Source organism: Grammomys surdaster, unplaced genomic scaffold (assembly GCF_004785775.1).
Source record: "Grammomys surdaster isolate TR1022 unplaced genomic scaffold, NIH_TR_1.0 125089, whole genome shotgun sequence".
Classification (NCBI taxonomy): Eukaryota; Metazoa; Chordata; class Mammalia; order Rodentia; family Muridae; genus Grammomys; species Grammomys surdaster.
The window spans coordinates 163329-186526 of NW_021619993.1; the positions used below are offsets into that span (position 1 = coordinate 163329).

At 39.0% G+C, this 23198-nt stretch overlaps 2 protein-coding genes across 2 annotated transcripts in view; one reads left to right on the forward strand and one right to left on the reverse strand.

The window, feature by feature from the left end:
- Positions 1-16418: 16418 nt before the first annotated feature.
- LOC114636958 (non-histone chromosomal protein HMG-14) lies at positions 16419-16803 on the forward strand. Its single transcript, XM_028785054.1, has one exon. It carries the CDS (start codon positions 16492-16494, stop codon positions 16780-16782), a length of 291 nt encoding a protein of 96 aa, XP_028640887.1. The 5' UTR covers positions 16419-16491; the 3' UTR covers positions 16783-16803.
- A 4013-nt stretch (positions 16804-20816) lies between these two features.
- The window catches only part of LOC114636949 (zinc finger protein 728-like), a 12808-nt gene continuing 10426 nt past the window's right edge, over positions 20817-23198 (reverse strand). The window contains exon 5 of the mRNA XM_028785042.1: positions 20817-23195. Coding sequence (XP_028640875.1) covers positions 22917-23195 — 279 coding nt within the window. The 3' untranslated portion in view covers positions 20817-22916. The remainder of the gene's footprint in view (positions 23196-23198) is intronic.

Genomic DNA, 23198 nt, shown 5'->3' on the forward strand with positions numbered 1-23198 from the left:
GGTGAGAGAGCAGCTGACGTTGGAAAAAAGAAAACAGGCATCAGCATATGGGCAGCCACGTCCTTGGCCACAGCATGCGATGTTAGCCTGTGAGCCGAGCCTTTCACAGTAATGTTTATCACATTTCCTTGTTATCTCTGCTAAAGTATTGTGATTTAAAGCTCATATCTAATTATAGAATTTTACTACCGAATGGAAAATTCGACAAGCAGTACAGTCACCTGGACACTTGATTTACATGTCTGTTTAGAATGAGGTCATGACTGGGCGGTCCTCCTCCTAAATGCTGCAGTGAAGGGCATTGTCAGCAACCATAAGAACAGAATTCCTGAGCATTGCAAGTTTTCCAATACGCGTTTGTGTTGATGTTTTGTCTCTTGCTATGTATTGTAATGCTAAATTCTCTACCTGAAGGTCTACGCCTACCACTGACTTCTCACATTTATAAGATTCTGTTGTGCAAACCTTGTTCCTAGATTTAAAACTATTGGATAAATGAAATAGGCTACAGCCAGTTACTGGAGGGATTAGAGGTAGGTGGGTTTTGAGTTACTTTGGTAGGGGGTGGAGAAGAGAGAGAGGGAAGAGAGACCAGGAAAAGGGGGAAGAATGGGGAAAGAGGACAAAGATGCCATTGGAGGGACATGGCCAGGAAAAACAGCAAGTATTTGAAGTTCACCACCGGGAAGGTAGCCAGGACAGCAGTTAGAAGAGTAAATTAGGGCTCGAACCCCAGTAATTGCCAAAGCCAAGTGAAATAACCCTAGTCTGAGTCTCACACATTTGTAGGCTTTTCAGGGATAAACTCTTTTGAAAGAAAGCATTTAATTGGGGCTGGCTTACATTTTCCGAGGGTCAGTTCATTATCATGGTAGGAAGCATGGTAGGGTGCAGGTAGACATGGTGCCGGCAGAATCCAGAGTTCTACATTTTTCTCTGCAGGCAGCAGAAGCAGACTGTCTTCATACACCAAGGAAGAGGCTCTGGATCACACTGGCCAGACTTGACCAAAAGTTTGAGACATCAAAGCCCCACCTCCTCACTTGCTTCCTGTAGCAAGACTACACCTCAAATAAGGTTGCACCTCCCATCAGTGCCACTTCCCATGGACCAAACATGTTCAAACTACCACTGTCTCCTTGTCATACAATAATCAAACTACTAAAGATCAGAATAAATTCCTCAGTAAATAGACATAGACTAAGTTTTCAATAAAAAGACATAGATTAGCTGAATGGATGCAAGGAAAAAAGACCATCCTGCTACCTATAAAAAAAACATACCTCAGTATCAAATATAGCTGTCACCTCAGTAAAGTTTTATGAAAATATTTTCCAAGCAAATGAACCTCAGCTGGAAGCTGGCGTAGCTATTCTATCGTGTAACAAAATAGAATCCTAACCAAAATTAAGAAAAAAAAAAAAAACAAACAGGGAGGAACACTTCAAAAATCATCAGAGGAAAAATCCACAAGAATGATGTTTCAATTCTTAACATCTATATAAAAAATACAAGGACTTATGACTAAAAGAGAACTATCACCAAGCTTAATCTCACATTGGCCCTAACATATTTATCGTTGGAGAGTTCAGTGCCCCACTCTCACCAATAGACAGGTTATCCAGCCAAAAAAAAAAAAAAAAAAATACCATCACTGACAAACATTAAAACAAATGGGCCTGGAGGATATCTACAGAACCTTTCACCCCAAAACAAAAGAATATACCTTCTTCTCAGCTCTCCCAAGTTGAGTACATACTTGGTCACAAAGTAATTCTTTCCAGGCATAAAGAAATTGAAATAACCCACTGATTCTGTTCAGACCACCATGGATTAGGCCTGAATTTCAAGAACAACAGAAGTGCTAATGTCTAAAGGGAATCTAACCAACTCTCTCCTGAATGGAAATAGACTTTCAAAGAACAGCTAAGGCCAATAATCCTTAATTGTTCCACAACAATAGAAATAGAGGAAACTTCAAAATTCATTTTGTGAAGCTATGCTAACCCTGATACCCAGACCGCACAAAGATTCAATGAAGAAAGAGAATAATAACCCATATAAACATAGATGCAAAAATGCTCAATACAGTTCTTTAAACCAAATCTAGGAACACACCAAAGATTTTTTTTTTCAAGACAGAGTTTCTCTCTGTAGCACTGGCTGTCCTGGAACTCACTCTGTAGACCAGGCTGGGCTGAAACTCAGAAATCCACCTGACTCTGCCTCCCAAGTGCTGGGATTAAAGGCTTGAGCCACCACTGCCCGGCACCAATAGATGTTATAAAACATAACCAAGTAGACTTCCTCTCAGACATGAAGGGATGACTCCACATTAAAAAAAAAAACAAGTCAATGTAATGTACCATATAAAGAAACTTAAAACTACATGCTCATCTCATTAGACGCCAAAAAAGCCTTTGATAAAATTCAACCCACCTTAATGACAAAAGTCTTTGGAAGAGTAGAGACACATTGGACATAGCTAAATATAATACAGGTGATTTACATCAAAACTTTAGTCAATGTCTTAGAGTTTGCATTCCTGCACAAAACATCATGGCTGAGAAGCAAGTTGGGGAGGAAAGGGTGTATTCAACTTACATTTCCACATTGCTGCTCATCACCAAAGGAAGACAGGACTGGAACTCACACAGGGGAGGAACCAGGAGGCAGGAGCTGATGCAAAGGCCATAGAGGAGCGCTGCTTACTAGATTGCTTCTCCTGGCTTGCTCAGGTTGCTTTCTTATAGAACCCAGTACTACCAGCCCAGGGATGGCATCACCCACAATGGGCCCTCCCACCCTTGATCACTAATTGAGAAAATGCCTTACAGCTGGATCTCATGGAGGCATTTCCTCAAAGACTTCTTTCTTTGTGATAACTCCAGCTTGTGTCAGGTTGACACACAAGACCAGCCAGTGTGACCAACATCAAATTGAATGGAGAGAATCTCAAAGCAATTTCAATAAAATCAGGAATGAGGCAAGGTTCTCCACTCCTTCCATATCTATTCAATACACATTTGAAGTTGTAGCTAGGGTAATTAGGAAACTGGATGGAATAAGGGGATCCATAGAAGAAAGGCAGAAGTCAAACTGTCTTTTGCAGAGGGATACAAACTACTAATGTACTGAAAGAAAAATCAGGGCAACAACACCCTTCACAATAGCCAAACATAATATAAAATATCTTGTGTAAATCCTACCACGCAAATTTAAGACTTGTTTGACAAAAATGCCACATCTTTGAAAAAAATAAATCGAAGAAGATATCAGAAAGTGGTATTGTCGTACTCTCTAGGACGATCAAACTTCAGAATAATGACACAGAAACTTATTAATATTTATTTTATCTTAGGGCTTAGCTGGCTAACTCCCAGCTAGCATGTCTGACTTAACCTGCATATTCTAGTCTACGTTTGCCACATGGCTTGTTACTTTTCACTCAGTGCTGGCACCTGTTCCTTCCATCTCAGTGTGATGCTGGAGAAACAACCTGGCAACTGATTCTTCTCACACAGCCTATTTCTGTCCCCAAAGTGCCATCTTTCCTCTCCAACCTCAGCTATTGGCCATCAGTTCTTTATTGAGACAATCTGAAGGCAAGAGATATATATGTATGTTTAGAAAAGACTGAGGTCGGTAATGAGTCATAAAAATAACAACACCAAAGTCCATGCATCAGTCAGCTCTCTCCTGAGTAATACAAAGAAAACCTTTATACAGTATATAAAATTCTATCCCAGCATCTCTTCCTTTTAGTCTAATGAATGGCTTTTTCTCTAAAATCAATAAATTTCTAACATATAGAAGAAATATTTTCTGAACTCTCAGGTAAGAATTACATTCAAAATGTCTAGTCCATTTGTGTTTTGCAACCTTGGAGATAGTACTCCACTATATATACTATCTTGATGAGTCCAAAGTTCTATCCCTGAATCACTCTCTTCTATAATTCTAATTGTCAACCTAAAATATATCCTTTTAAATCTTAAGACATTTTCTTCAGTCCTAAATAGCTTAGTTATATGTGATATTATAGCTATCCAGTCTTCACCCTCATCAGAGACCTGACAAGGATAAATATTACCTAAGAATACAGAAAATACAGAGGAAGCAGCTTCCAATACTATAGAAATGACAGACTGCTAGCTGCCTGGGCAGTCGCCCAACATTTGTCTGCAACATTAGGGCATCCATCTTCATCCTAGAAGCCTAGAACACCTGACAGGATTCATGGGAAGCAGAGATATAGAAGGATAGTCATACTTTGTCCCTGCAAAGTTAGTCAATCAACTTCCCAGTGTCCTATTTGGCCAAACATTGGACAGCATGCTATGAGGAGTCTCGGCAAGCGAGTTTTTTGACCAGTGGCTAGGTTTGCCATATTTGAAGAAGACTGTAGATGGAGGTTCTGAGTAGGCAGATGTTGCCTGTTTACAGCTATCTATCTGTTAAAATTTGAAAACAACTACAGGTAGGGAAACAAAGCTTATTTTTATAATTAATTAAACTAGAACCTAACAAGACTACAGGTTTGATTGAATGACTACTAACTTGCATTTTATAATTATCTTAAACAGTTTGAAATAGTAACTTTCAAGGCCTGGAACTTTAGGTTACATTTTTAAGGGAACTGCTTATGTATGATGATACCTAAAACATGGTTGAAACATAATATAGTATATTTTAATGTAAATAACCTTATATTTGTATGAATATATCAATTGTACACCTACGTTATTTATTTAGCCTGTTGATGCTCTTTAGTGTAAACAGATTCAACAATCTACCCTTTCATCCTCTTGTTTATATATACCCCCCTTTTTCTTTTCATTCCCTCTCTACCATTTTGGCCCTAGCACAAGACTGAAGAGAAAGGAGAGAAGAGAGAAAAGAGATCTTTCCATCTTCTGAGATCTTCTTCAATTTCTTTCTTCAGAAACTTGAAGTTCTTGTCATACAGATCTTTCACTTGCTTGGTTAGATTCACACCAAGGTATTTTATATTATTTGCAACTATTGTGAAGGGTGTCATTTCCCTAATTTCTTTCTCAGCCTGTTTATCCTTTGAGTAGAGGAAGGCTACTGATTTGTTTGAGTTAATTTTATATCCAGCCACTTTGCTGAAGTTGTTTATCAGGTTTAGGAGTTCTCTGGTGGAATTTTTTGGGTCACTTTAGTATACTATCATATTATCTGCAAATAGTGAAATTTTGACTTCTTCCTTTCCTATTTGTAACCCTTTGACTTCCTTTTGTTGTCTAATTGCTCTGGCTAGGACTTCCAGTACTATATTGACTAGGTAGGGAGAGAGTGGGCAGCCTTGCCTAGTCCCTGATTTTAGTGGGATTGCTTCAAGCTTCTCTCCATTTAGTTTGATGTTGGCTACTGGTTTGCTGTATATTGCTCTTACTATGTTTAGGTATGGGCCTTGAATTCCTGATCTTTCCAAGACTTTTACCATAAAGGGATGTTGAATTTTGTGAAATGCCTTCTCAGCATCTAGTGAGATGATCATGTGGTTTTTTCTTTGCGTTTGTTTATATAGTGGATTACATTAATGGATTTCCATATATTGAACCAACCCTGCATTCCTGGGATAAAGCCTACTTGATCATGATGGACGATTGTTTTGATGTGTTCTTGGATTCAGTTTGTGAGAATTTTATTGAGTATTTTTGCGTCGATACTCATAAAGGAAATTGGTCTGAAGTTCTCTTTCTTTGTTCAGTCTTTGTGTGGTTTAGGTATGAGTGTGAATATTGTCAAGGCCATCTTTCTCCTCTTCCATTGTGCAATATACAAAGCTTACAAGCAGCACATAACTCCGGAAAGGCATTCATATGGAACATGTAGCATGCACCGATAAGTTAAGGAAGATCAATAAAGACAACTGCCTTTCTTTAGAGGTTAGTTTGATCAGATAACCTACAATAGAAATTTCGATTCATGCCATCTTAAAGGATGGTAGGTAATAATAAGCCATGAGAATTTTGTACCCAATGAGTCCTATTGGCTGTATATAGATAATTAAGTCTCAGCCAGTCCCAGAGCTGTCTCAGTGCATGGAGACATATACATCAAAACCTATACATCACCTATCTTGTTGATCTTGTCAATCTCCTTCTTGTCTGTAGCCAAGGTCTTCAGGAGGTCTCCCTTTATCTTGTCTGATTTTTATCACCTTGGAGAGAATTTTTCTTTTCCTGTGGAAGAATAGGCATAACCTTTCCCCCTGCATAATACACTTCCTGTTTTCTGTTCTGATATTATAACATCCTTAAAATAAACAAATTTAGTTCAGCAGTTTTTCCCTAATCCAACGTCCTTCAGCAGCCGTAGTTTTTTGCTCATTGGCATTTTAAAAATTAAAGTTAATAAAGCACTACATAATCTATCTCTTGGGGGGGGTTGTTGCTCACTTTTGCCTATTAAGCTCAGCTCTAGCACGTACCTTTAGTCCAAGAGCTAAATGAAGTCAACCCTAAGATAAGAAAGAGGCAGAACAAGCAACCAGCTGACAGAAAGGGAACATAAGTAAACAGAAAGAGGACCATTGAGGGGAAGGATATTTAAGACAGCATGGAGGAGGAGAAAAAACTTTCTCTTTCTGGGACATTGGTGAAGTACAAAGGTCAGCTGGCTGTTTTCGCTGCCTCTTTGAGCTAGCAGTCTTTTGCCACAGCATATGACTCCTGAGTCTTCGTTATTAAAATTGAACTGATGATATATTTTTTTAAAGATTTATTTACTTCATGTATGTGGGTACACTGTCACTGTCTTCAGACACACCAGAAGGGGACATTGGATACCCGTTGTTGATGGTTGTGAGCCACCATCTGGTTCCTGGGAATTGAACTCAGGACCTCTAGGAAGAGCAGTCAGTGCTCTTAACCACTGAGCCATTTCTCCAGCCCGATATTTTTGGTTTTTAAGACATTTTAGTGCTTCAATGTGCGGCAAGACCCCACCTACAGATGCAGCAATCACTCCAGCTGCAGACAAACTGAGGAGCCAACAGATTTGGTAAATCATCTGGGAAGTGCTCAAAGAGAGAGTTAAGGATGGGAAGTACCATAGTAGAACACTTTAGGAGCCTGCACAGTGCTAGTTTAGATCACGTGAGAAGAGAGGCTACAAACAAAGAGCTAATTGACTCTAATTAATCTTAGCTAATTACCTGAGATTGGCTCAATATAGATTATAATTATTATCATTTTGGTATTTCATACTGTACTCTTATTAGCTAAAGTGGGTTTCTATACCAGCTCAAAAATAACCCTATAAAGATGTAGAAAAAAAGATACAGGGGGCTGGATAGAGCACTGACTGTTCTTCCAGAGGTTCTGAGTTCAATTCCCAGCAACCACATGGTGGCTCACAACCATCTGTAATGAGATCTGATGCCCTCTTCTGGTGTGTCTGAAGACAGAGACAGTGTACTCATATACATTAAATAAATAAATAAATCTTTAAAAAAAAAGAAAAAAAGATACAAAAAGTGTATTGATAAGAGACAAGCCTTAGAAGAAAAATAGAGAGTCTTAATAAATGAAATTGAGCAAAATACTCAGACTCAGACAGAGGAATTTAAGCAAGCCTTAGAAAGACTTAATAACAAAATACTCAGACACAGACAGGAATTTACACAAAATTTAGAAAGACATATAAATAAGAATAAGAAAAATATTCAGGCAGTGACAGAGGAATTTAGACAAGAGCCTACCATGCCACCAGGTAATGAAACTGAAAGGGGGTAGCCCAAGGTTGCTAGAAAAACAACTTCAGTTGGCAATCATGTTTAGTGAATCAATTTTCAGATATGAACAAGTTTTCTGACTCAGAACTGCTTGAATGAAGAGTTGGCCAAGTTCCCCCAAGGAAGGACCTTTATTAGACACCTAAAAGTTTTGCTGTTAGCCTTTTGTCCAGTTCTCCCTCAGAGGGGCCTATGTGCTTTAAGAAGGATAACTGTACACTGGGAAAAGACAATAAGCAGATTTTCCAGGACCTATTGGATACCATTTCTGAATTGATGCTGATTCTGGGAGATTCCATGAAACCTTGTGGCCCATGAGATAAAGTGGGAGCTTTTAGAGGCCAGGTAATAAGTAGAGCTTTGGCTGAAGTCTGACTCACAGTAGGTCCCGTGGCCCCCTGAACTCATTCTGTAATTATTTCCCCAGTTCCAGATTGAATAACTGGGATAGATATACATAGAAGCTGGACAGTGTCTCAGATTTATTCCCCGTCATGTGGAGTGAGGACTATTAAAATTGGAGAGGCTAAATGGAAGCGTTTAGAGTTGTCTTTGCCAAAGAAAATAGTGAATCAAAAACAATATTGTATCCCTAGATGAATTGCATAAATCAGTGCCACCATCAAGGATCTGAAGGAAGCTGGAGCGGCAGTTCTCATAACATCTCCCTTCAACTCTCCTGTCTGGCCAATGCAGAAGACAGATGGATCACGAAGAATGACAGTTGGCTATTGAATATAAAATCAGGTAGTAACTCCTGTTGCAGCGCCTGTACCAGAAGCAGTGATGTCCTTAACTGAGCAAGTTAACACATTATCTCCTGCTACATGGTATGCAGCTATTGATGTAGCGGATGAATTCCCTTTTCTTAGTATTTGTCCATAAGGAACCCCAGAAGCAATTTGCTTTCAGTTGGCAAGGCCAGAAATACACCTTTATAGATTTGCCTCAAAGATGAATTAACTCTCCAGCTCTGTGTCATAACCAAGTGAACAGGAGGTAGCAACTACTTTGGACTCATTGGCAACACATAGGCATATCAGTGGATGGGAAATACATTCAACCAAAATTCAAGGACTGTTTATCCCAGGGAAATTCCAAGGAGTCTAGTGGGGCTTGTAGAGATATTTCTTCTAATGTGAAGAATAAGTAATTGCACCTGGCCTCTCCCACCACTGAAAACAAACACAGTGCTTAGTGCATCCATTTGGATTCTGGAGACAGCACATTCCTCACTTGCGTAGGTTACTTAGGACCATATACCAGGTGACTTGGAAAGCTGCTAGCTCTGTGTGGGGCCTGGAACCAAGGAAAGCTTTTCAACCAGTCCAGGCTTCTATGTAGGCCCACTAGCACTTAGACCATATGATCCAGCAAACCCAATGATACCTGAGGTGTCAGTGGCAGATAGAGATGCTGTTTGGAGCCTTTGGCAGGCCACTATAGGTGAATCACAGAAAAGATTCATGGGCTTTTGGAGCAAGGATCTACCATCATTTACATATAACTATTCTCCCTTTGAAAGACAGCTCTTGACAGCTATTGGACCTTAGTGAAACTCCACATTTGACTTTAGGACACCAAGTTTCCACGTGACCTGAACTGCCTCTCATGAGCTGGCTGTTATCAGAGCCACCAAGTCATAAAGTAGGGCATGCACAGCAACAATATATTATCAAATGCAAGTAGTATATGTATATGTGTGATTGGGCCCAAGAAGGTCCAAAAAGCACCAGGAAGTTACATAAAGAAGTTGCCTAAATTGTTTCTCCTTCTGTTAAATTTTGTCTGTGGCCAAACATACACCTATAGGCTCATGGAGTGTTCTGCAAGATTGGTTGACTGAAGAAGAGAAGACTATGGCCACATTTTGGAGGCACCACCCAGAAGTGGACAGTTGCAGCATTACAACTCCTTTCTGGCACAACCCTGAAAAATACTGGAGAAGGGACATACTCACAGTGGATGGAAGTTTGGGTTTTTGTTTTGTTTTTGGAGGAAGAAATGAGCAGAAATGTGTGGTTGTTTTACTGACTCGTGGAATATAGCTAATGAATTGACTGAATAATTGGGGACCTGGAAAGATCACATTTGGAAAGTTAGTGAAAGATGTCTGGGGAAGTATTTGTGGATAGATCTCTCCAAGTGGGCAAAAGATGGGAAGATATTTGTGTCATATGTAAATGCTCGTCAAAAGGTAATTTCTGCAAAGGAGAAGTTCAATAATTAAATGGATAAGAAGATCCATTTTTTGGACAGTCAGCCTCTGTCCCCCATCCCTGTCATTGCCTGATGGGCACATGAACAAAGTGGCCATCTTGGCAGGATGGGGTTATGCTTGGGCTCAAAAACATGTATATTCACTCACCAAGGCTGACCTGGCTACAGCTCCTGCTGGATGCCACATCTACCAACACCAGAGAGCAACACTGAGTCCCAGATGTAGCACCATTCACCGAGGTGATCAGCCAGCAATTCGTTGGACAGCTTCCTCCATGGGGAAAAAAAAGCCCATTTTGTTCTTACTGGAATAGCTACTTATTCTGGTTATAGATTTGCCTTTCCTATACATGATGCTTCTACCCAAACCACGATTCATGAACTTACAAAGTTACATATCCATTGTCATGGTATTCTGCACAGTATGTTTTCTGACAAGAAACTCATCTCACAGCCAAAGAAGTGCCATAGTGGGCCCATGATCCTGGAATCCACTGATCTTACCTTGTACCCCACCATCCTGAAGTAAGATGACCTGACAGAAAGATAGAATGGCCTTCTCAACAGAGACTCTAACATCCAGAAGATCCTGGACAGATGTCTTACAGACCCTAAGAGACCACAGAAGCCAGACCAGACTAGTGTACCCAGCAAACTCTCAATCACCATAGATGGGAAAACCAAGATATTCCATGACAAAGCCAAATTTAATAATATCTTTTCACTACTCCAGCTCTACAAAGAATAATAGAATGAAAACTCCAACACAAGAAGGATAACTACACACAAAAAACCACGAAATTAATAATCTCACAACAACCCCAAAAGCAGAGAAGCACACAAACAGAGAGAACCACTTTCATCAACAACATAACAGAAAATAACAACCACTGGTCAATGTCTCTTAACATCAATGAACTCAATTCCACAATAAAATGAAGCGGGCTAAAAGATGGATAGATAAACAGGACTCATCATTCTCCTGCATACAAGTAATACACTTTAGCATCAAGGATAGACACTACCTCAGAGTACAGGGATAGGAAAAATTTTTCCTTCCTAGTAAACAGTCCCACGAAACAAGCTGGAGTAGCAATTCTAATGTCCAATAAAATAGACTTTGAAAAAAAAAGTAATCAAGAGAGATGGGAAGGACACTTTATACTCATCAAAGGAAAAATACACCAAGGGAAAGTCTCAATTCTGAACATCAATGCCACAAATGCAAGGGCACCACATTTGTAAAAGAAACTTTACTAAAGCTCAAAACACACTGACCCCAAACAACAATCATGGGAGACTTCAGTGCCTCACTCTCATCAATAGATAGGTCATCAAAACAGAAGCTAAACAGAGATACAATTAAACTAACAAAAGTTATGAACCAAATGTATTTAACAGATAATTATAGAACATTTCACCGCAAAACAAAAGAATACACCTCCTTCTCAGAACCTTCTCCAAAACTGAATATATATTTGGACACAGAAAAAGCCTCAACAGATACAAGAAGATTGAAATAACCCCTTGCATTCTATCAAATTACCACAGACTAAGGCTGTGGACTTCAACAACAACAACAACAACAACAACAACAACAACAACAACAGAAACAACAGAAAGCACACATACAGGGAAGTATGTCAGGGAAGAAATACATAAAAAATTTAAAGATTTTCTAGGATTCAATGAAAATGAAGACATAGGACACCTATACTCATGGGACAGAGTGTTAATTTGGGAAAGCAGTATTAGTAGGAAAATTCATAGCACTAAGTCCCTTCATAAAGAAATTGGTGAGATCCTATATTAGCAACATAACAGTATACCTGAAAGCTCTAGAACAAAAAGAAGCAAACATACCCAAGAGGAGTAGATGGCAGAAAATAGGCAAACTCCGGGCCTAAATCAACCAATTACAAACAAAGAAAATGATACAAGAAATCAACAAAACCAGGAACTGGTTCTTTGAGAAAATCAACACGATAGACAAATGCTTTGTCAAACTAATTAAAAGACACACAGACATTATCCAAATTAATAGAATCAGAAGTGAAAAGGAAGACATGAAATTGAGGAAATTCAGTAAGCCATCAGATCTTACTACAAATGCCTATACACAACAAAACTGGAAAATATAGACAAAATGGATAATTTTTTAGACAGATATCTACCACATACCAAAGTTAAATCAAGATCAGGTAAACTATCTAAACAGTCCCATAACCTGTTAGAAATAGAAGCAGTCATTTAAAAACCTCACACACAAACACAAAAAGCCAAGGGCCAGGTGGTTTTAGTGCAGAATTCTACCAGTCTGTCAAAGAAGAGATAATAATACAAAATATTCCTCAAACTATTCTAGAACACAGAAACAGAAGGAACACTCCTAAATCATTCTATGAGGCCACAGTAACCCTGACTCAACAAGGAAAGAGAACTAAAGACCAATTGTATTTATGATCATTGATGCAAAAACACTCAACAAAATCCTCACAGACTGAATCCAAGAATACAACAGAAACTTTCACCATGATCAAATAAGCTTTATCCCAGGGACATAGGGATAGTTCAGTATATGATAATCCATCAATATAATCCACAAATCCAAAGAATTTCAATATAAACAAACCCAAGGGGGAGGTAAAAAATCACGTGATCATTTCATTAGATGTTGAAAAAGCCTTTGATAAAATCCAACAACGCTTCATGTTAAAAGTCTTGGAGAGAGCAAGGATTTGAGGCACATAACCTAAATGTAATAAAGCAACATACAGCAAACCACTACCCAACATCAAATTAAATGGAAAAAAAACTTGAAGAAATCCCATTAAAATCAGGCTCAAGACAAGACTGAACACCCTTTCAATATCTATTAAATATAGTCCTTGAAGTTCTAGTTAGAGCCAAAAGACAACAAAAGGAGATCAAAGGGATACAAATTGGAAAGGAAGAAGTCAAGGTATCATTATTTGCAGATGATATGATAGTATACATAAGCAACCCCCAAAATTCTACCAGAGAAGTCCTAGAGCTGAGAAACAACTCCAGCAAGGTGGCTGTATATAAAATTAACTCAAAGAAATCAGTAGTCTTTCTTTATGTGCATGATAAATAGGCTGAGAGAGAAATTAGGGATACAACATCCTTCACAATACCTACAAATAATATAAAACATCTTGATATAAATCTAATCAAGCAAGTGAAAGTTCTGCGTGACAAGAACTTCAAGTCCCTGAATAGGGAAATTGAAGAAGATGTCAGAAGATGTAAAGATCTCCCATGCTCATGGATAGCAAGGATTAACAAGGTGAAAATGGCCATCTTACCAAAAGCAATCTACAGATTCAAAGCAATCCCCATCAAAATTCCAACACATCTTTTTATAGACCTTGAAAGAGCAATTTTCAATTCCATATGGAAAAACAAAAACCAAGGACAACCAAAACAATCCTGAACAATAAAATAACTTCAGAAAGAATCACAATCCCTGACCTCAAGCTGTACTACAGAAAAAATGTGATTAAAAAGTGTGTGGTTTTTGTACAGAGACAGATCAATGAATGCAATAGAATCAAAAACTCAGAAATGAACCCACACACATATAGAGAATTGATTTTTGACAAAGAAGCCAAAAGCAGACAATAAAAAAGAAAGCATCTTCAATAAATGGTGCTAGTTTAGCTGGTGGTCTGAATGTAGAAGAATGAAAGTAGATCCATATTTATGACCCTGCACAAAGCTCAAGTCCATGTGGATCAAGGACCTCAACATAAAATCAGATACACTGAATCTAGTAGAAGAGAAAGTGGGAAAGAGCCTCAAACTCACTGGTACAGGGGAAATTTCCTGAATAGAACGCTAATGGCTCAGGCTCTAAGATCAACAATTGACAAATGGGACCTCAGGAAACTGAAAAGCTTTCTGTAAGGTAAAGGACAGTGTCACTAGGAGAAATCAGAAAACTACAGATTGGGAAAAAACTTCATTAATCCTATGTTCAATATTCAAAATACATAAAGAACTCAAGAAGATAACCTCCAAAACAACAAATAACTCAAAAAATGGGGCCCAGGAGCTCTATTACAGGACAGGCTAGTTACCTCTTTGTGAATCAGAGAGAAAAGAGTCACTCCTACAGAAAACATACACACTAGATGAAAGAGAAAACAGCTACATCACAACATTTAGATGGATGGATGAGGCAGAGCTCCTACCCTCAAGCTACTAACTTTTACTTTTCTTTGGCCATTTTATACTTTCTTAGACAAAAGTTCTTTAGATAATTACCTTGTAAATTAAATGTTATACAAAATGGGAGTTACAGAACACTATCAATAACAAGTTTAAAGCAACACTTCATTCTATATGCTCATTATAAGCTCAAAGCAACAGTTTCCTATGGCCTTGCCTTTTGATAGAGCACACTGAGGACTGCTGTCATATGCAGGTGAGGGCAGGTGAAATATCAGGCTAGAGTCTGGGACTGGATAATGAAATAGGAAGCTGAGGCTAAGAATTTCAAAGAGAGAGAGGACAGGGGACAGGCAGGAGAAAGACAGAGAAGAGGAAGGACAGAGAAGATGGAGGAAGAGGACGAACCAGATCCATGTGGCTTGAAATAGCCACAGGTAGCTATGAATATCATAGAAGACCATAGAATAAAATAGGGCAATTCATCCAGTCTAGGTGGGCAGCTTCTATCAATATCAATTGGCTCTGAATTCACTGTGTAGGCATTTGATGGGTTGAGAATTTACTGTTATAAATCTGACTGATAATTTACAAGCCTCTAGAGTTTTGATTTACTGGGTTATGGGATTTGTGACAGCTAGCCACAGGGGGCAGATGACTGGGAATGTGAGAAGGTTTGGGGGCAAGCCCATGGGGATAACCATGGGCATGGGGAGTTCATCGAAGTTGGAGAGTAGCCAGCAATAGCACCGTTTGATTTTTAATTAGTACATGCAACAGCACACCTGTGGTTTTATTCTTGCACTTGAATGATTTTTCTTGAGCAAAAATTTATCCAAGCAATTTTCTCTTTTTAGTGTAACTATGAAAGTTCGTTTGATTCTTAATTATGCATCATTTACTTACTATTATGAGGAGTGGGTATATTCTATTCTTGAGTCTAACTTTATCTTTCTAGCAAAACAACTAAAATCTGATGCATGAAGTATTAGAAAAATACTCTCTCCTCCTCTTCTTCTCTCTTCTCCTTTCTCTGGTCCTCCTCTCTCTCCCTTTCCCCCAAACTTTTCTGGTCCACCTCCCCTTCTACTGCCCAACCACTGGCTCTAGGCTTTATTTTACAAATTAAGGTGGACAGAAGGTTCACAAGAAGTCACCTGTATACTGATTCACTCCTCCTCTGCAGCCCAAACTGGGAAAGTGGAATTAGCATCAAAATACAAGACCAGAGCTATCCACAACAAAAACCATCTCTTAAAACTTTCTTCCTATGATTATTTGAATCAAATCAGAAATTATATAAAATCATTAATTTAACTAAACAGGATTAGTTTGTGAAAGTTTGCCTTTAGTTGATCTGTAGAAAATCTGCTCAGTAGGGTAGGCTAACGTCCAGGGATCATTATATTAATTTAATAATGAGAGGAAAGGCATATCAGCTGCAGGAAGCAATCCTGAGATGAAGCCTCGTTGGGACCTTTCTGATAGAGCTCACCCATCACAGACCATGCAAAAACTGTGGGCCACCTTCAGGAAAGTCACCTGCTAGCCTTTAGCCTATCCTAGATGGCTCCTGACACTGAGACTGTCAGATGGTCTTGAGGAACATCAGAAATCTGCCGAATATGGACAATGAGAAATGTCAGTTTAGCAGTATGGCAGCACCCCCATACTATTTCAAAGAAGATGATGAGCATTGAAAAACATCCTAATGGGATTTGCTGCAAATGTGACAAGCTGTCACTGGGCAAGAAGCTGCCATTGCCTCATTTAATAACCGTGTTCCTTCCAAGCTGTGCACAAGCAGGTCACAAACAAAGTCAAATGCCCAACAACCAGGACAGGTAGAGAAGTCATTCTTATTTGTTATTTCACAGAAAAAAATTGTCACATACTGTGGGCCAATAGATTGAAGATATAAATGTGCCAACATTGTAGAGGAATCTTGGGTAGGTATCAGGTGACCAGCAGTTCCTAAACTTTCTATAGTTTTGGAAGCTGCTTGCAGTACACTTCCTGCTTATTCAGGAAATATTTTTCCTTGTCGGGTCTCTGATGTGGCAGAAGACTAGATAGTTGTAGTCTCACAGTTAAGGTTAACTTGTTTAGAATTTAAGAAAATAGTTTAAGATGTAAAAATATGGTTTTAGGTTGATAAATCCACGTTATGATAGAAAGTGATTTAAGTACAGTGTATTTATCCTAAAGCAAGTTAAAAAGGAAAAAAAAACGAGTTCGTCTGGTGGCGGCTAGGCAGTGCAGCTCCGTGACAGATCCGGCGTCGCACGCGTCTCCCACCCCGCGCCGCCACGATGCCCAAGAGGAAGGTTAATGCAGATGGAGCTGCGAAAGCGGAGCCCAAGCGCCGCTCCGCGAGGCTGTCGGCCAAGCCTGCCCCTGCCAAGGTGGACGCGAAGCCAAAAAAGGCCGCGGGAAAGGATAAAGCAGCAGACAAAAAAGTGCAGATAAAAGGGAAGAGGGGAGCGAAGGGCAAACAGGCTGAAGTGGCTGACCAGCAAGCTACAGATCTGCCTGCAGAAAATGGAGAGACGGAAAACCAGAGCCAAGCCTCTGAAGAAGAGAAAGAAGCCAAGTCCGACTAAGCATCCATCGTGCCTGTCAGTGGTCTCTGCCTCCCTTCTTGTACAATCCAGAGGAATATTTTTATCAACTATTTTGTAAATGCGAGTTTTTTAGTAGCTCTAGAAACATTTTTAAAAGGTGAGGGGATCCCACCTCATCCCATTTTTTAAGTGTAAATGGTTTTTTTAAGAGGTTAAATCATTTGCTGGTTGTTTATTTTTTGGTACAACCAGAAAATAGCAGGATACTGAATCAGGAGAGGCTGTGACTGTCTCGGGGGGGTCACCATAACATTCCGTAGAGGGGGCTAGTTTTATATTCTTCAATACAAAGCATACTAAATGGCAATTTGGAGTCTCAGTCGTGCATTTGTGTCTGGAATATTTTCAGTTATATCTGGTCCCGTGTTTCTAGTAGAACCGTTTTGTAAGAAAGCCAGTCTTTGGTCCTTGCCCTGTCAGAACTGTGATGTCTGTGGTCACGGCAGTCCATTTTCCTAACAGTTATGATAATACGCTGTGAAAGATGAAAATTTTGAGTGTGTTCTGTGTGTGGCATAAAATTGTGAATTGGTGGAACTGAGGATTCTGAGCATTTGGTTGTTATGAGAGGTCTTGGGGAAACTTGCCAAGTTTGAGGCTAGAACATCACTGGAATAAGTTCAAAGAAAAACAGTGTGTAGCTCTTCATTTGCATACATAAACACAATGTGACTCTTCAGAGTTTGGGTACGTGAACACAATATATGGCTTTTTGGGGGTACGTGTGATAAGAATTGGAATGTGTGTACTCTGCTCCAATAAAATCTGTTGTGAAAGAGTAAAAAAAAAAAAAAAGGAAAAAAAAACTTGAGTGTGTGTGTGTGTGTGTTGTCCAAGGATTCAGGGAAGCCAGGCTGATAGCACTGTTAACTCCCTGAGTAAATTCGGGTAGAGCATAAAACTACAGGCAACAGTACAGAACTTTGGATTCAAGAAGATAGAATATACAGAACACTTTCTCCAAGATAACCAAATAGAAATGGACTGGACAGTGTGAATGTAATTCTTACCATATAATATGTTGTTTATTTATGTTAGCAGAAGAGTCCTTTATTTAAACAAAAAGCGGGAAAGTTGCAGAATATTTGATCACATTTTGAGCTCCAAGATGGTGAGCTGGAAAAAACTTGTTGTATGACTCAGCCCTAGCACACACTTTTAACCCAAGAGCCAAATAAATTCAACCCTAGGTAAAGAGGCAGAGCAAGCAATGAGCTGACGGAGAGTTAACATAAGTAAACAGAAAGGAAGGATGTTGAAGCGAAGTGTATTTAAGATAGCATGGAGAGACAAAAAGCTTTTTCCATCTGTGATGCCAGTGGAGTAGGAGGGTCAGTTGGGTTCGTTCTCTGCCTGTCTGAACTAGCAGGCTGCCACCAAGGTGTCTGGTGCCTGAGTATTAATTCGTAAAACTGACTGCTGAGATTTTTGTTTTTAAAACAACAGTCTGTTTTCACTACTGGGTATAGCTTGAGTATAGAACTCAATGCTCAGGTCCCCCCACCCAGTAACAAACATCCTGCAAGAAAGCCACATCTACTCTAAAAGGCCACACTTCCTAATAGCGCCACTCTTTATGGGACAAGCATTTGAATACATGAGTCTATAGGGGCTGTTCCTATTTGAACCATCACAGCTATCCCAATTGTCTAGGCTAATCATCATTAGAGTGGCATCTTCTGAACGATGGTTGGGAATGGAGACACCAACCCACAGTCGGACATTAGTCAGAGAGCCATGGTTGGGAGTCTCCATCAGGTCTTCTTCTTGATGATTGGGGAATCGTGTCAAAGGGCAGCATAAGGAATTCTGGGAACCAGAGGGCTTGAGGACATTGTAAGACCCTGTGGAATCATTTAAGCAGGGCTCATGGTGGCTCAAAGAGACTAAAGTGGGAATCGTGGAGCCAGCATGGGTCTGTGCTAGGTTCGTATGGTTGTTGGCTTTGCGTTTGTGGGGCTTCTGACAGTCTGAGTGGAGGTGTCTCTCATCTCCTTCCAGCTTGTGGTACCAATTTGTCCTAGCCCACCCTAGATTTAAGGATGTGTACCTGAATCTTGTGAAGTATTAAATAGAAGTCCTGAAAGGCCTGTTCTTTTCTGAGGAGATACTGGGGGACAGATGGGTCTCAGGGAGATGGGAGGTAGGGGGAAGTAGGAAGAGTAGCTGTGGTTGGGATGAGAGAAGAAATATTTTAAAAATCCAAAATTGCAACAAACCAACAAATAAAATTGCAAAACCCAACAACTGCAGAATAATCTTCCTAATGAACATAAAAAATTTCAAAAACTTCAACTGAATTCCTTCTTAGATCATACTTTATAACTGACCTGTTTTCATGTCTATGACAAAAGGTTTGCTCTACTTGTACAAATCTTGTGTGTAATAAGCCACACTGAGAGAGAAAAACAGAATGCACACAATTCTTTACAATAGCTGCAGACAAGGCAGTTGTGAAACTTCACAATACCTGTAGAGTAAATTACAAGGAATGTAGGAATGGATGGAGAATCTTTTTCCAGGGTAAGGGCTGTGTATGACAAACCCACAGTCAATCCTCAGTAAAAGAAGGAGAAACTGAAAACAAGTCCTGTAAAATTTGGCATGAGGTAAGGATTCCTTATCTACACTGTAATGCAAGAATTGACTCAAGTAATCATTAAATAAATAAATAAATAAATAAATGATTAAAAAGACTACTTCTAATGTAATAAATGAAACAAACAAAAAAAAAGAAATAAGAGAATGGAAACTAGCAAAAGGGTAAAAATGGGGAAGGAGGAAGTTAGACTATTCCTCTTTGAAGATGACCTAACCCTATACTTAAATGGTTCAACAGCACACATAAAGATCTCATTTAATTTCAGTAAAATGGCAGTTTAAGCCTATAGAAATCGTTAGCCTTTTTTTTTTTTTTTTTTTTTTAGTTTGGTTTTTCGAGACAGGGTTTCTCTGTGTAGCCTTGGCTGTCCTGGAACTCACTCTGTAGACCAGGCTAGCCTCGAACTCTCGAACTCAGAAATCCGCCTGCCTCTGCCTCCCAAGTGCTGGGATTAAAGGCGTGCGCCACCATCGCCCGGCATCGTTAGCCTTAATATTACAGAAACAACTGACATGCTGAGAATGTAATTAGAGAAAAAAAGTCATCAGGACTATTTATTATAGTTTCCAGAAACAAAAAATACAGGAGCAACATTACCAGAGGAGGTAAAAGACCTGTACATATAAAAAAAAATTTTTTTAAACTTACCCAAAGAAGACATTGTAGGACATAAGTATATTACATGTTCCTGGATTTGCAAACATCACATTGTAAAAATGGCTACATTAATACTCACATGAATTAACCATGTAGGCCATTCTACTTTAAGGTTAAAAACCTAAGCTAAATCAGTAAGTGAAGGGATGTGAGATTTTTGACCAAGACATCAAAACCATATTCTGATACCAACAGCTTTTACAATAAACACTGCTCAAAAACTGGATGTCCAGTTATGAAAAAAAATGAAATGTTGCTCATCCTACAGAAAAATTAATTCAAAATCAAAGTCATTTATTTAACACTGAAAATGTAAAAAAACAAAAACCAAAAAACAAAAACCAAAAACCAAAAAACAAAAAAACTAATCCCCAAAACAAATGTACAGAGAAAACACACATGGTATCTACATTTTAGAAAAGCATTCATAATTCAAAAGGTTAAACTGATACTACATACGTGCTTGTTCATGTAGACGTGTATGTAGGAACGTAGGTGAAGAGGGGAAGGAACACTTTTCAGAGAATGGGGTAAATGGAGGACAATAATGGGAAAAGGGAGAAAGTACTTGATTCATAGGTATTAAATGTCACACTGAATATTGCATTTGGCATGAAGATTTAGTAAGTGTTCTCATGGCCATGATAAAATATGCACACAAGAGCAAGTCAAAGGTTTAATTTGCCTCATAGTTGATTGTCTACCATGGTCTCCTACTCAGCGTTCTATGCTATGAAGAGACACCGGACCAGGATAACTCTTATAAGGAAAGCATTTATTAAGGCTTCTTGACAGTTTTAGAAGTCTCGTACATTATCATTGTTGCATGGAGCATGCTAGGGAACATGGTGGAATGGAGACAGATACGATGCTTGAGAAGCAGCTGAGAATTCTACATTTTGATCCATAGTCAGTATGAGGACAGAGACACTGGGTCTGAGCTTTGGAAACCTCAAATACAACCCCCAGTGACAGACTTACTCCAACCATGCCATTCTTCTTAATTCTTTTAAAGAGGTGCTACTGCCTGACGACTAAGATTCAAATCTATGGACCCTGAGGGCAATTCTTACTCCAACCACAATGCATGATGGGAAAGTTATGACAACAGGAACTTAAAGAAGCTCATCATGTTCCACCCAGAGTCAGGAAGCAGGAGATAGATGAAGAGGTGTTCTCAGGATAGTTCCTTATACTGCAGCATTTCCAAAACACACTTCAAACCGCAATCACCTGATCTTCTGACATCAACTAAACTAATCAAGAAATAGCAAATCAACAATCAGAGGCTTGCTTCTCACATGATGCTAGAACTCATGAAGTTAACAACTGCAATACAAGCATTACTTCTTGACCCCAGTCTGAATAAAACACATACATAATTCAAAGCGTAATTTAGGTTTATTTTGTCTGGGCACATGTATGTATGCATATGTGGCAGCCCATGCATGGAGATTGGAGGACAATGTTCAGAGGTAATTCCTTCTTTGTATTTTGTGTATACTTGGAATACTAACATGGCTATGGGTCTTGTTGGCAATTCAGGTTTTTCCCAATGCCATCATGTTAGCTTTAGTCACAGTTTTATTCTTAACATTTCTTCCCTTTCTCCAACCTCACCTCATAAGCAAAATAGGCTTGAAAGGTCCAGAGTATTTAACAATGGCAACACTATGAAAGGCCGGAGTCCATGTCACGTGAGACTCAAGCAATCTCTTAACTGTGATCTCCTACAACATAAGAACAAGTGACTACATTTACTACTCACTGGTCTAGAACAAATGTTCTGATTCTAAAACAGAAAAAAACAAAACTCAGAAAGGATGCATCAGTCTCAAATCCAGAGAACAAGCACACAATCTGACAACTGTACTTTGGACATGATTGTGTGAATGATTCCGAAGGCTTTACTTACCCTTAATCCTATATGGTTTCTATTCAGTAGGAAGCGTTTGATAACTTTTAGGGTTTAAAGATATGTTAACATATTATGAATATTTTAACATTTGTATTATTTCAATGGAGTTAAAACCACCTTATGGTGAGAAATATAAGAAAGTTTATTAAAGGATTTGCGACATTTTTCACATGTAGAGTCTCGTATGAATTATAGGGTTTTTCACAAGTTCCTAGTAATTACTAAAGACCTTGGCACATTCTTCACACACAGATGAATTCTTGAATGTTGCTTAAGACCAGAAGACTGGTAACAGTTTTTGCCTCATTCTCCACAGTTGTAATATTTCTCTCCACTAGAAATTATCATGGGTTCAGACCATGCTATGGAACTTCTAAAGTATTTGCCACATTCTCTATAGATTTGCATGGTTTCTCTCCAGAGTGGGTTTTCTCATGATCCCTAACGTTTTTGTTGAGCATTTGGACATATTCTTTGCATTTGTCACCACACTGTGAGTTAATTTCTGTAAATATTGGTATATATTTGTAGAGAAGGCTTTTCCACATTCCTCACATATGTATGGTTTGAAAGGAGTAGAAAGAATCTGGCAAATTCTAAAGGAGTTGACTTGTACTTAACAATTGTAGGGTTTCTCATCTGTGTGAATTCTTGTGTTCAAAAAGTGATTATGGACAATAGAAGGCCAGGCTACATACTCCATACTTGCAGGTTTCCTCTCCTGTATGACTTCTCTTGTGGTTAGAAAACAGTGCTTGACATTGGAAGTCCTTGTCACATACTTCACACTAGTATGTTTTCTCTTTTGTATAATTTTTTTTTTAGGCACCGGGCAATATACCAAAAGTTTTTTAAAGAACTTATTTATTTATTTTATGTATATGAGTGTTCTACCTGCATGTATACCTGCACACCAGAAGAGGGAAACAGATTCCATCATACATGGTTGTGAGCCACCATGTGGTTACTAGGAATTGAACTCAGGACCTCTGAAAGGACAGTCAGTTCTCTTAACTGCTGAGCCATCTCTCCAGTCCCATGAATTTTCTTATGCTTGGAAAGTCGTGATGGATAATGGAAGGCCTTGCCACATACTTCACATTTGTAGGGTTTTTTTCCTGTATGAATTACCTTGTGTTTAGAAAGTAATGATGGGTAATGGAAGGCCTTCCCACATACTTCACACTTGTAGGGTTTCTCTCCTGTATGAATTATCTT

Excerpts from the sequence above, each read along its gene's own strand:
- LOC114636958 (XM_028785054.1), top strand. The coding sequence starts at position 16,492 with ATGCCCAAGAGGAAGGTTAATGCAGATGGAGCTGCGAAAGCGGAGCCC.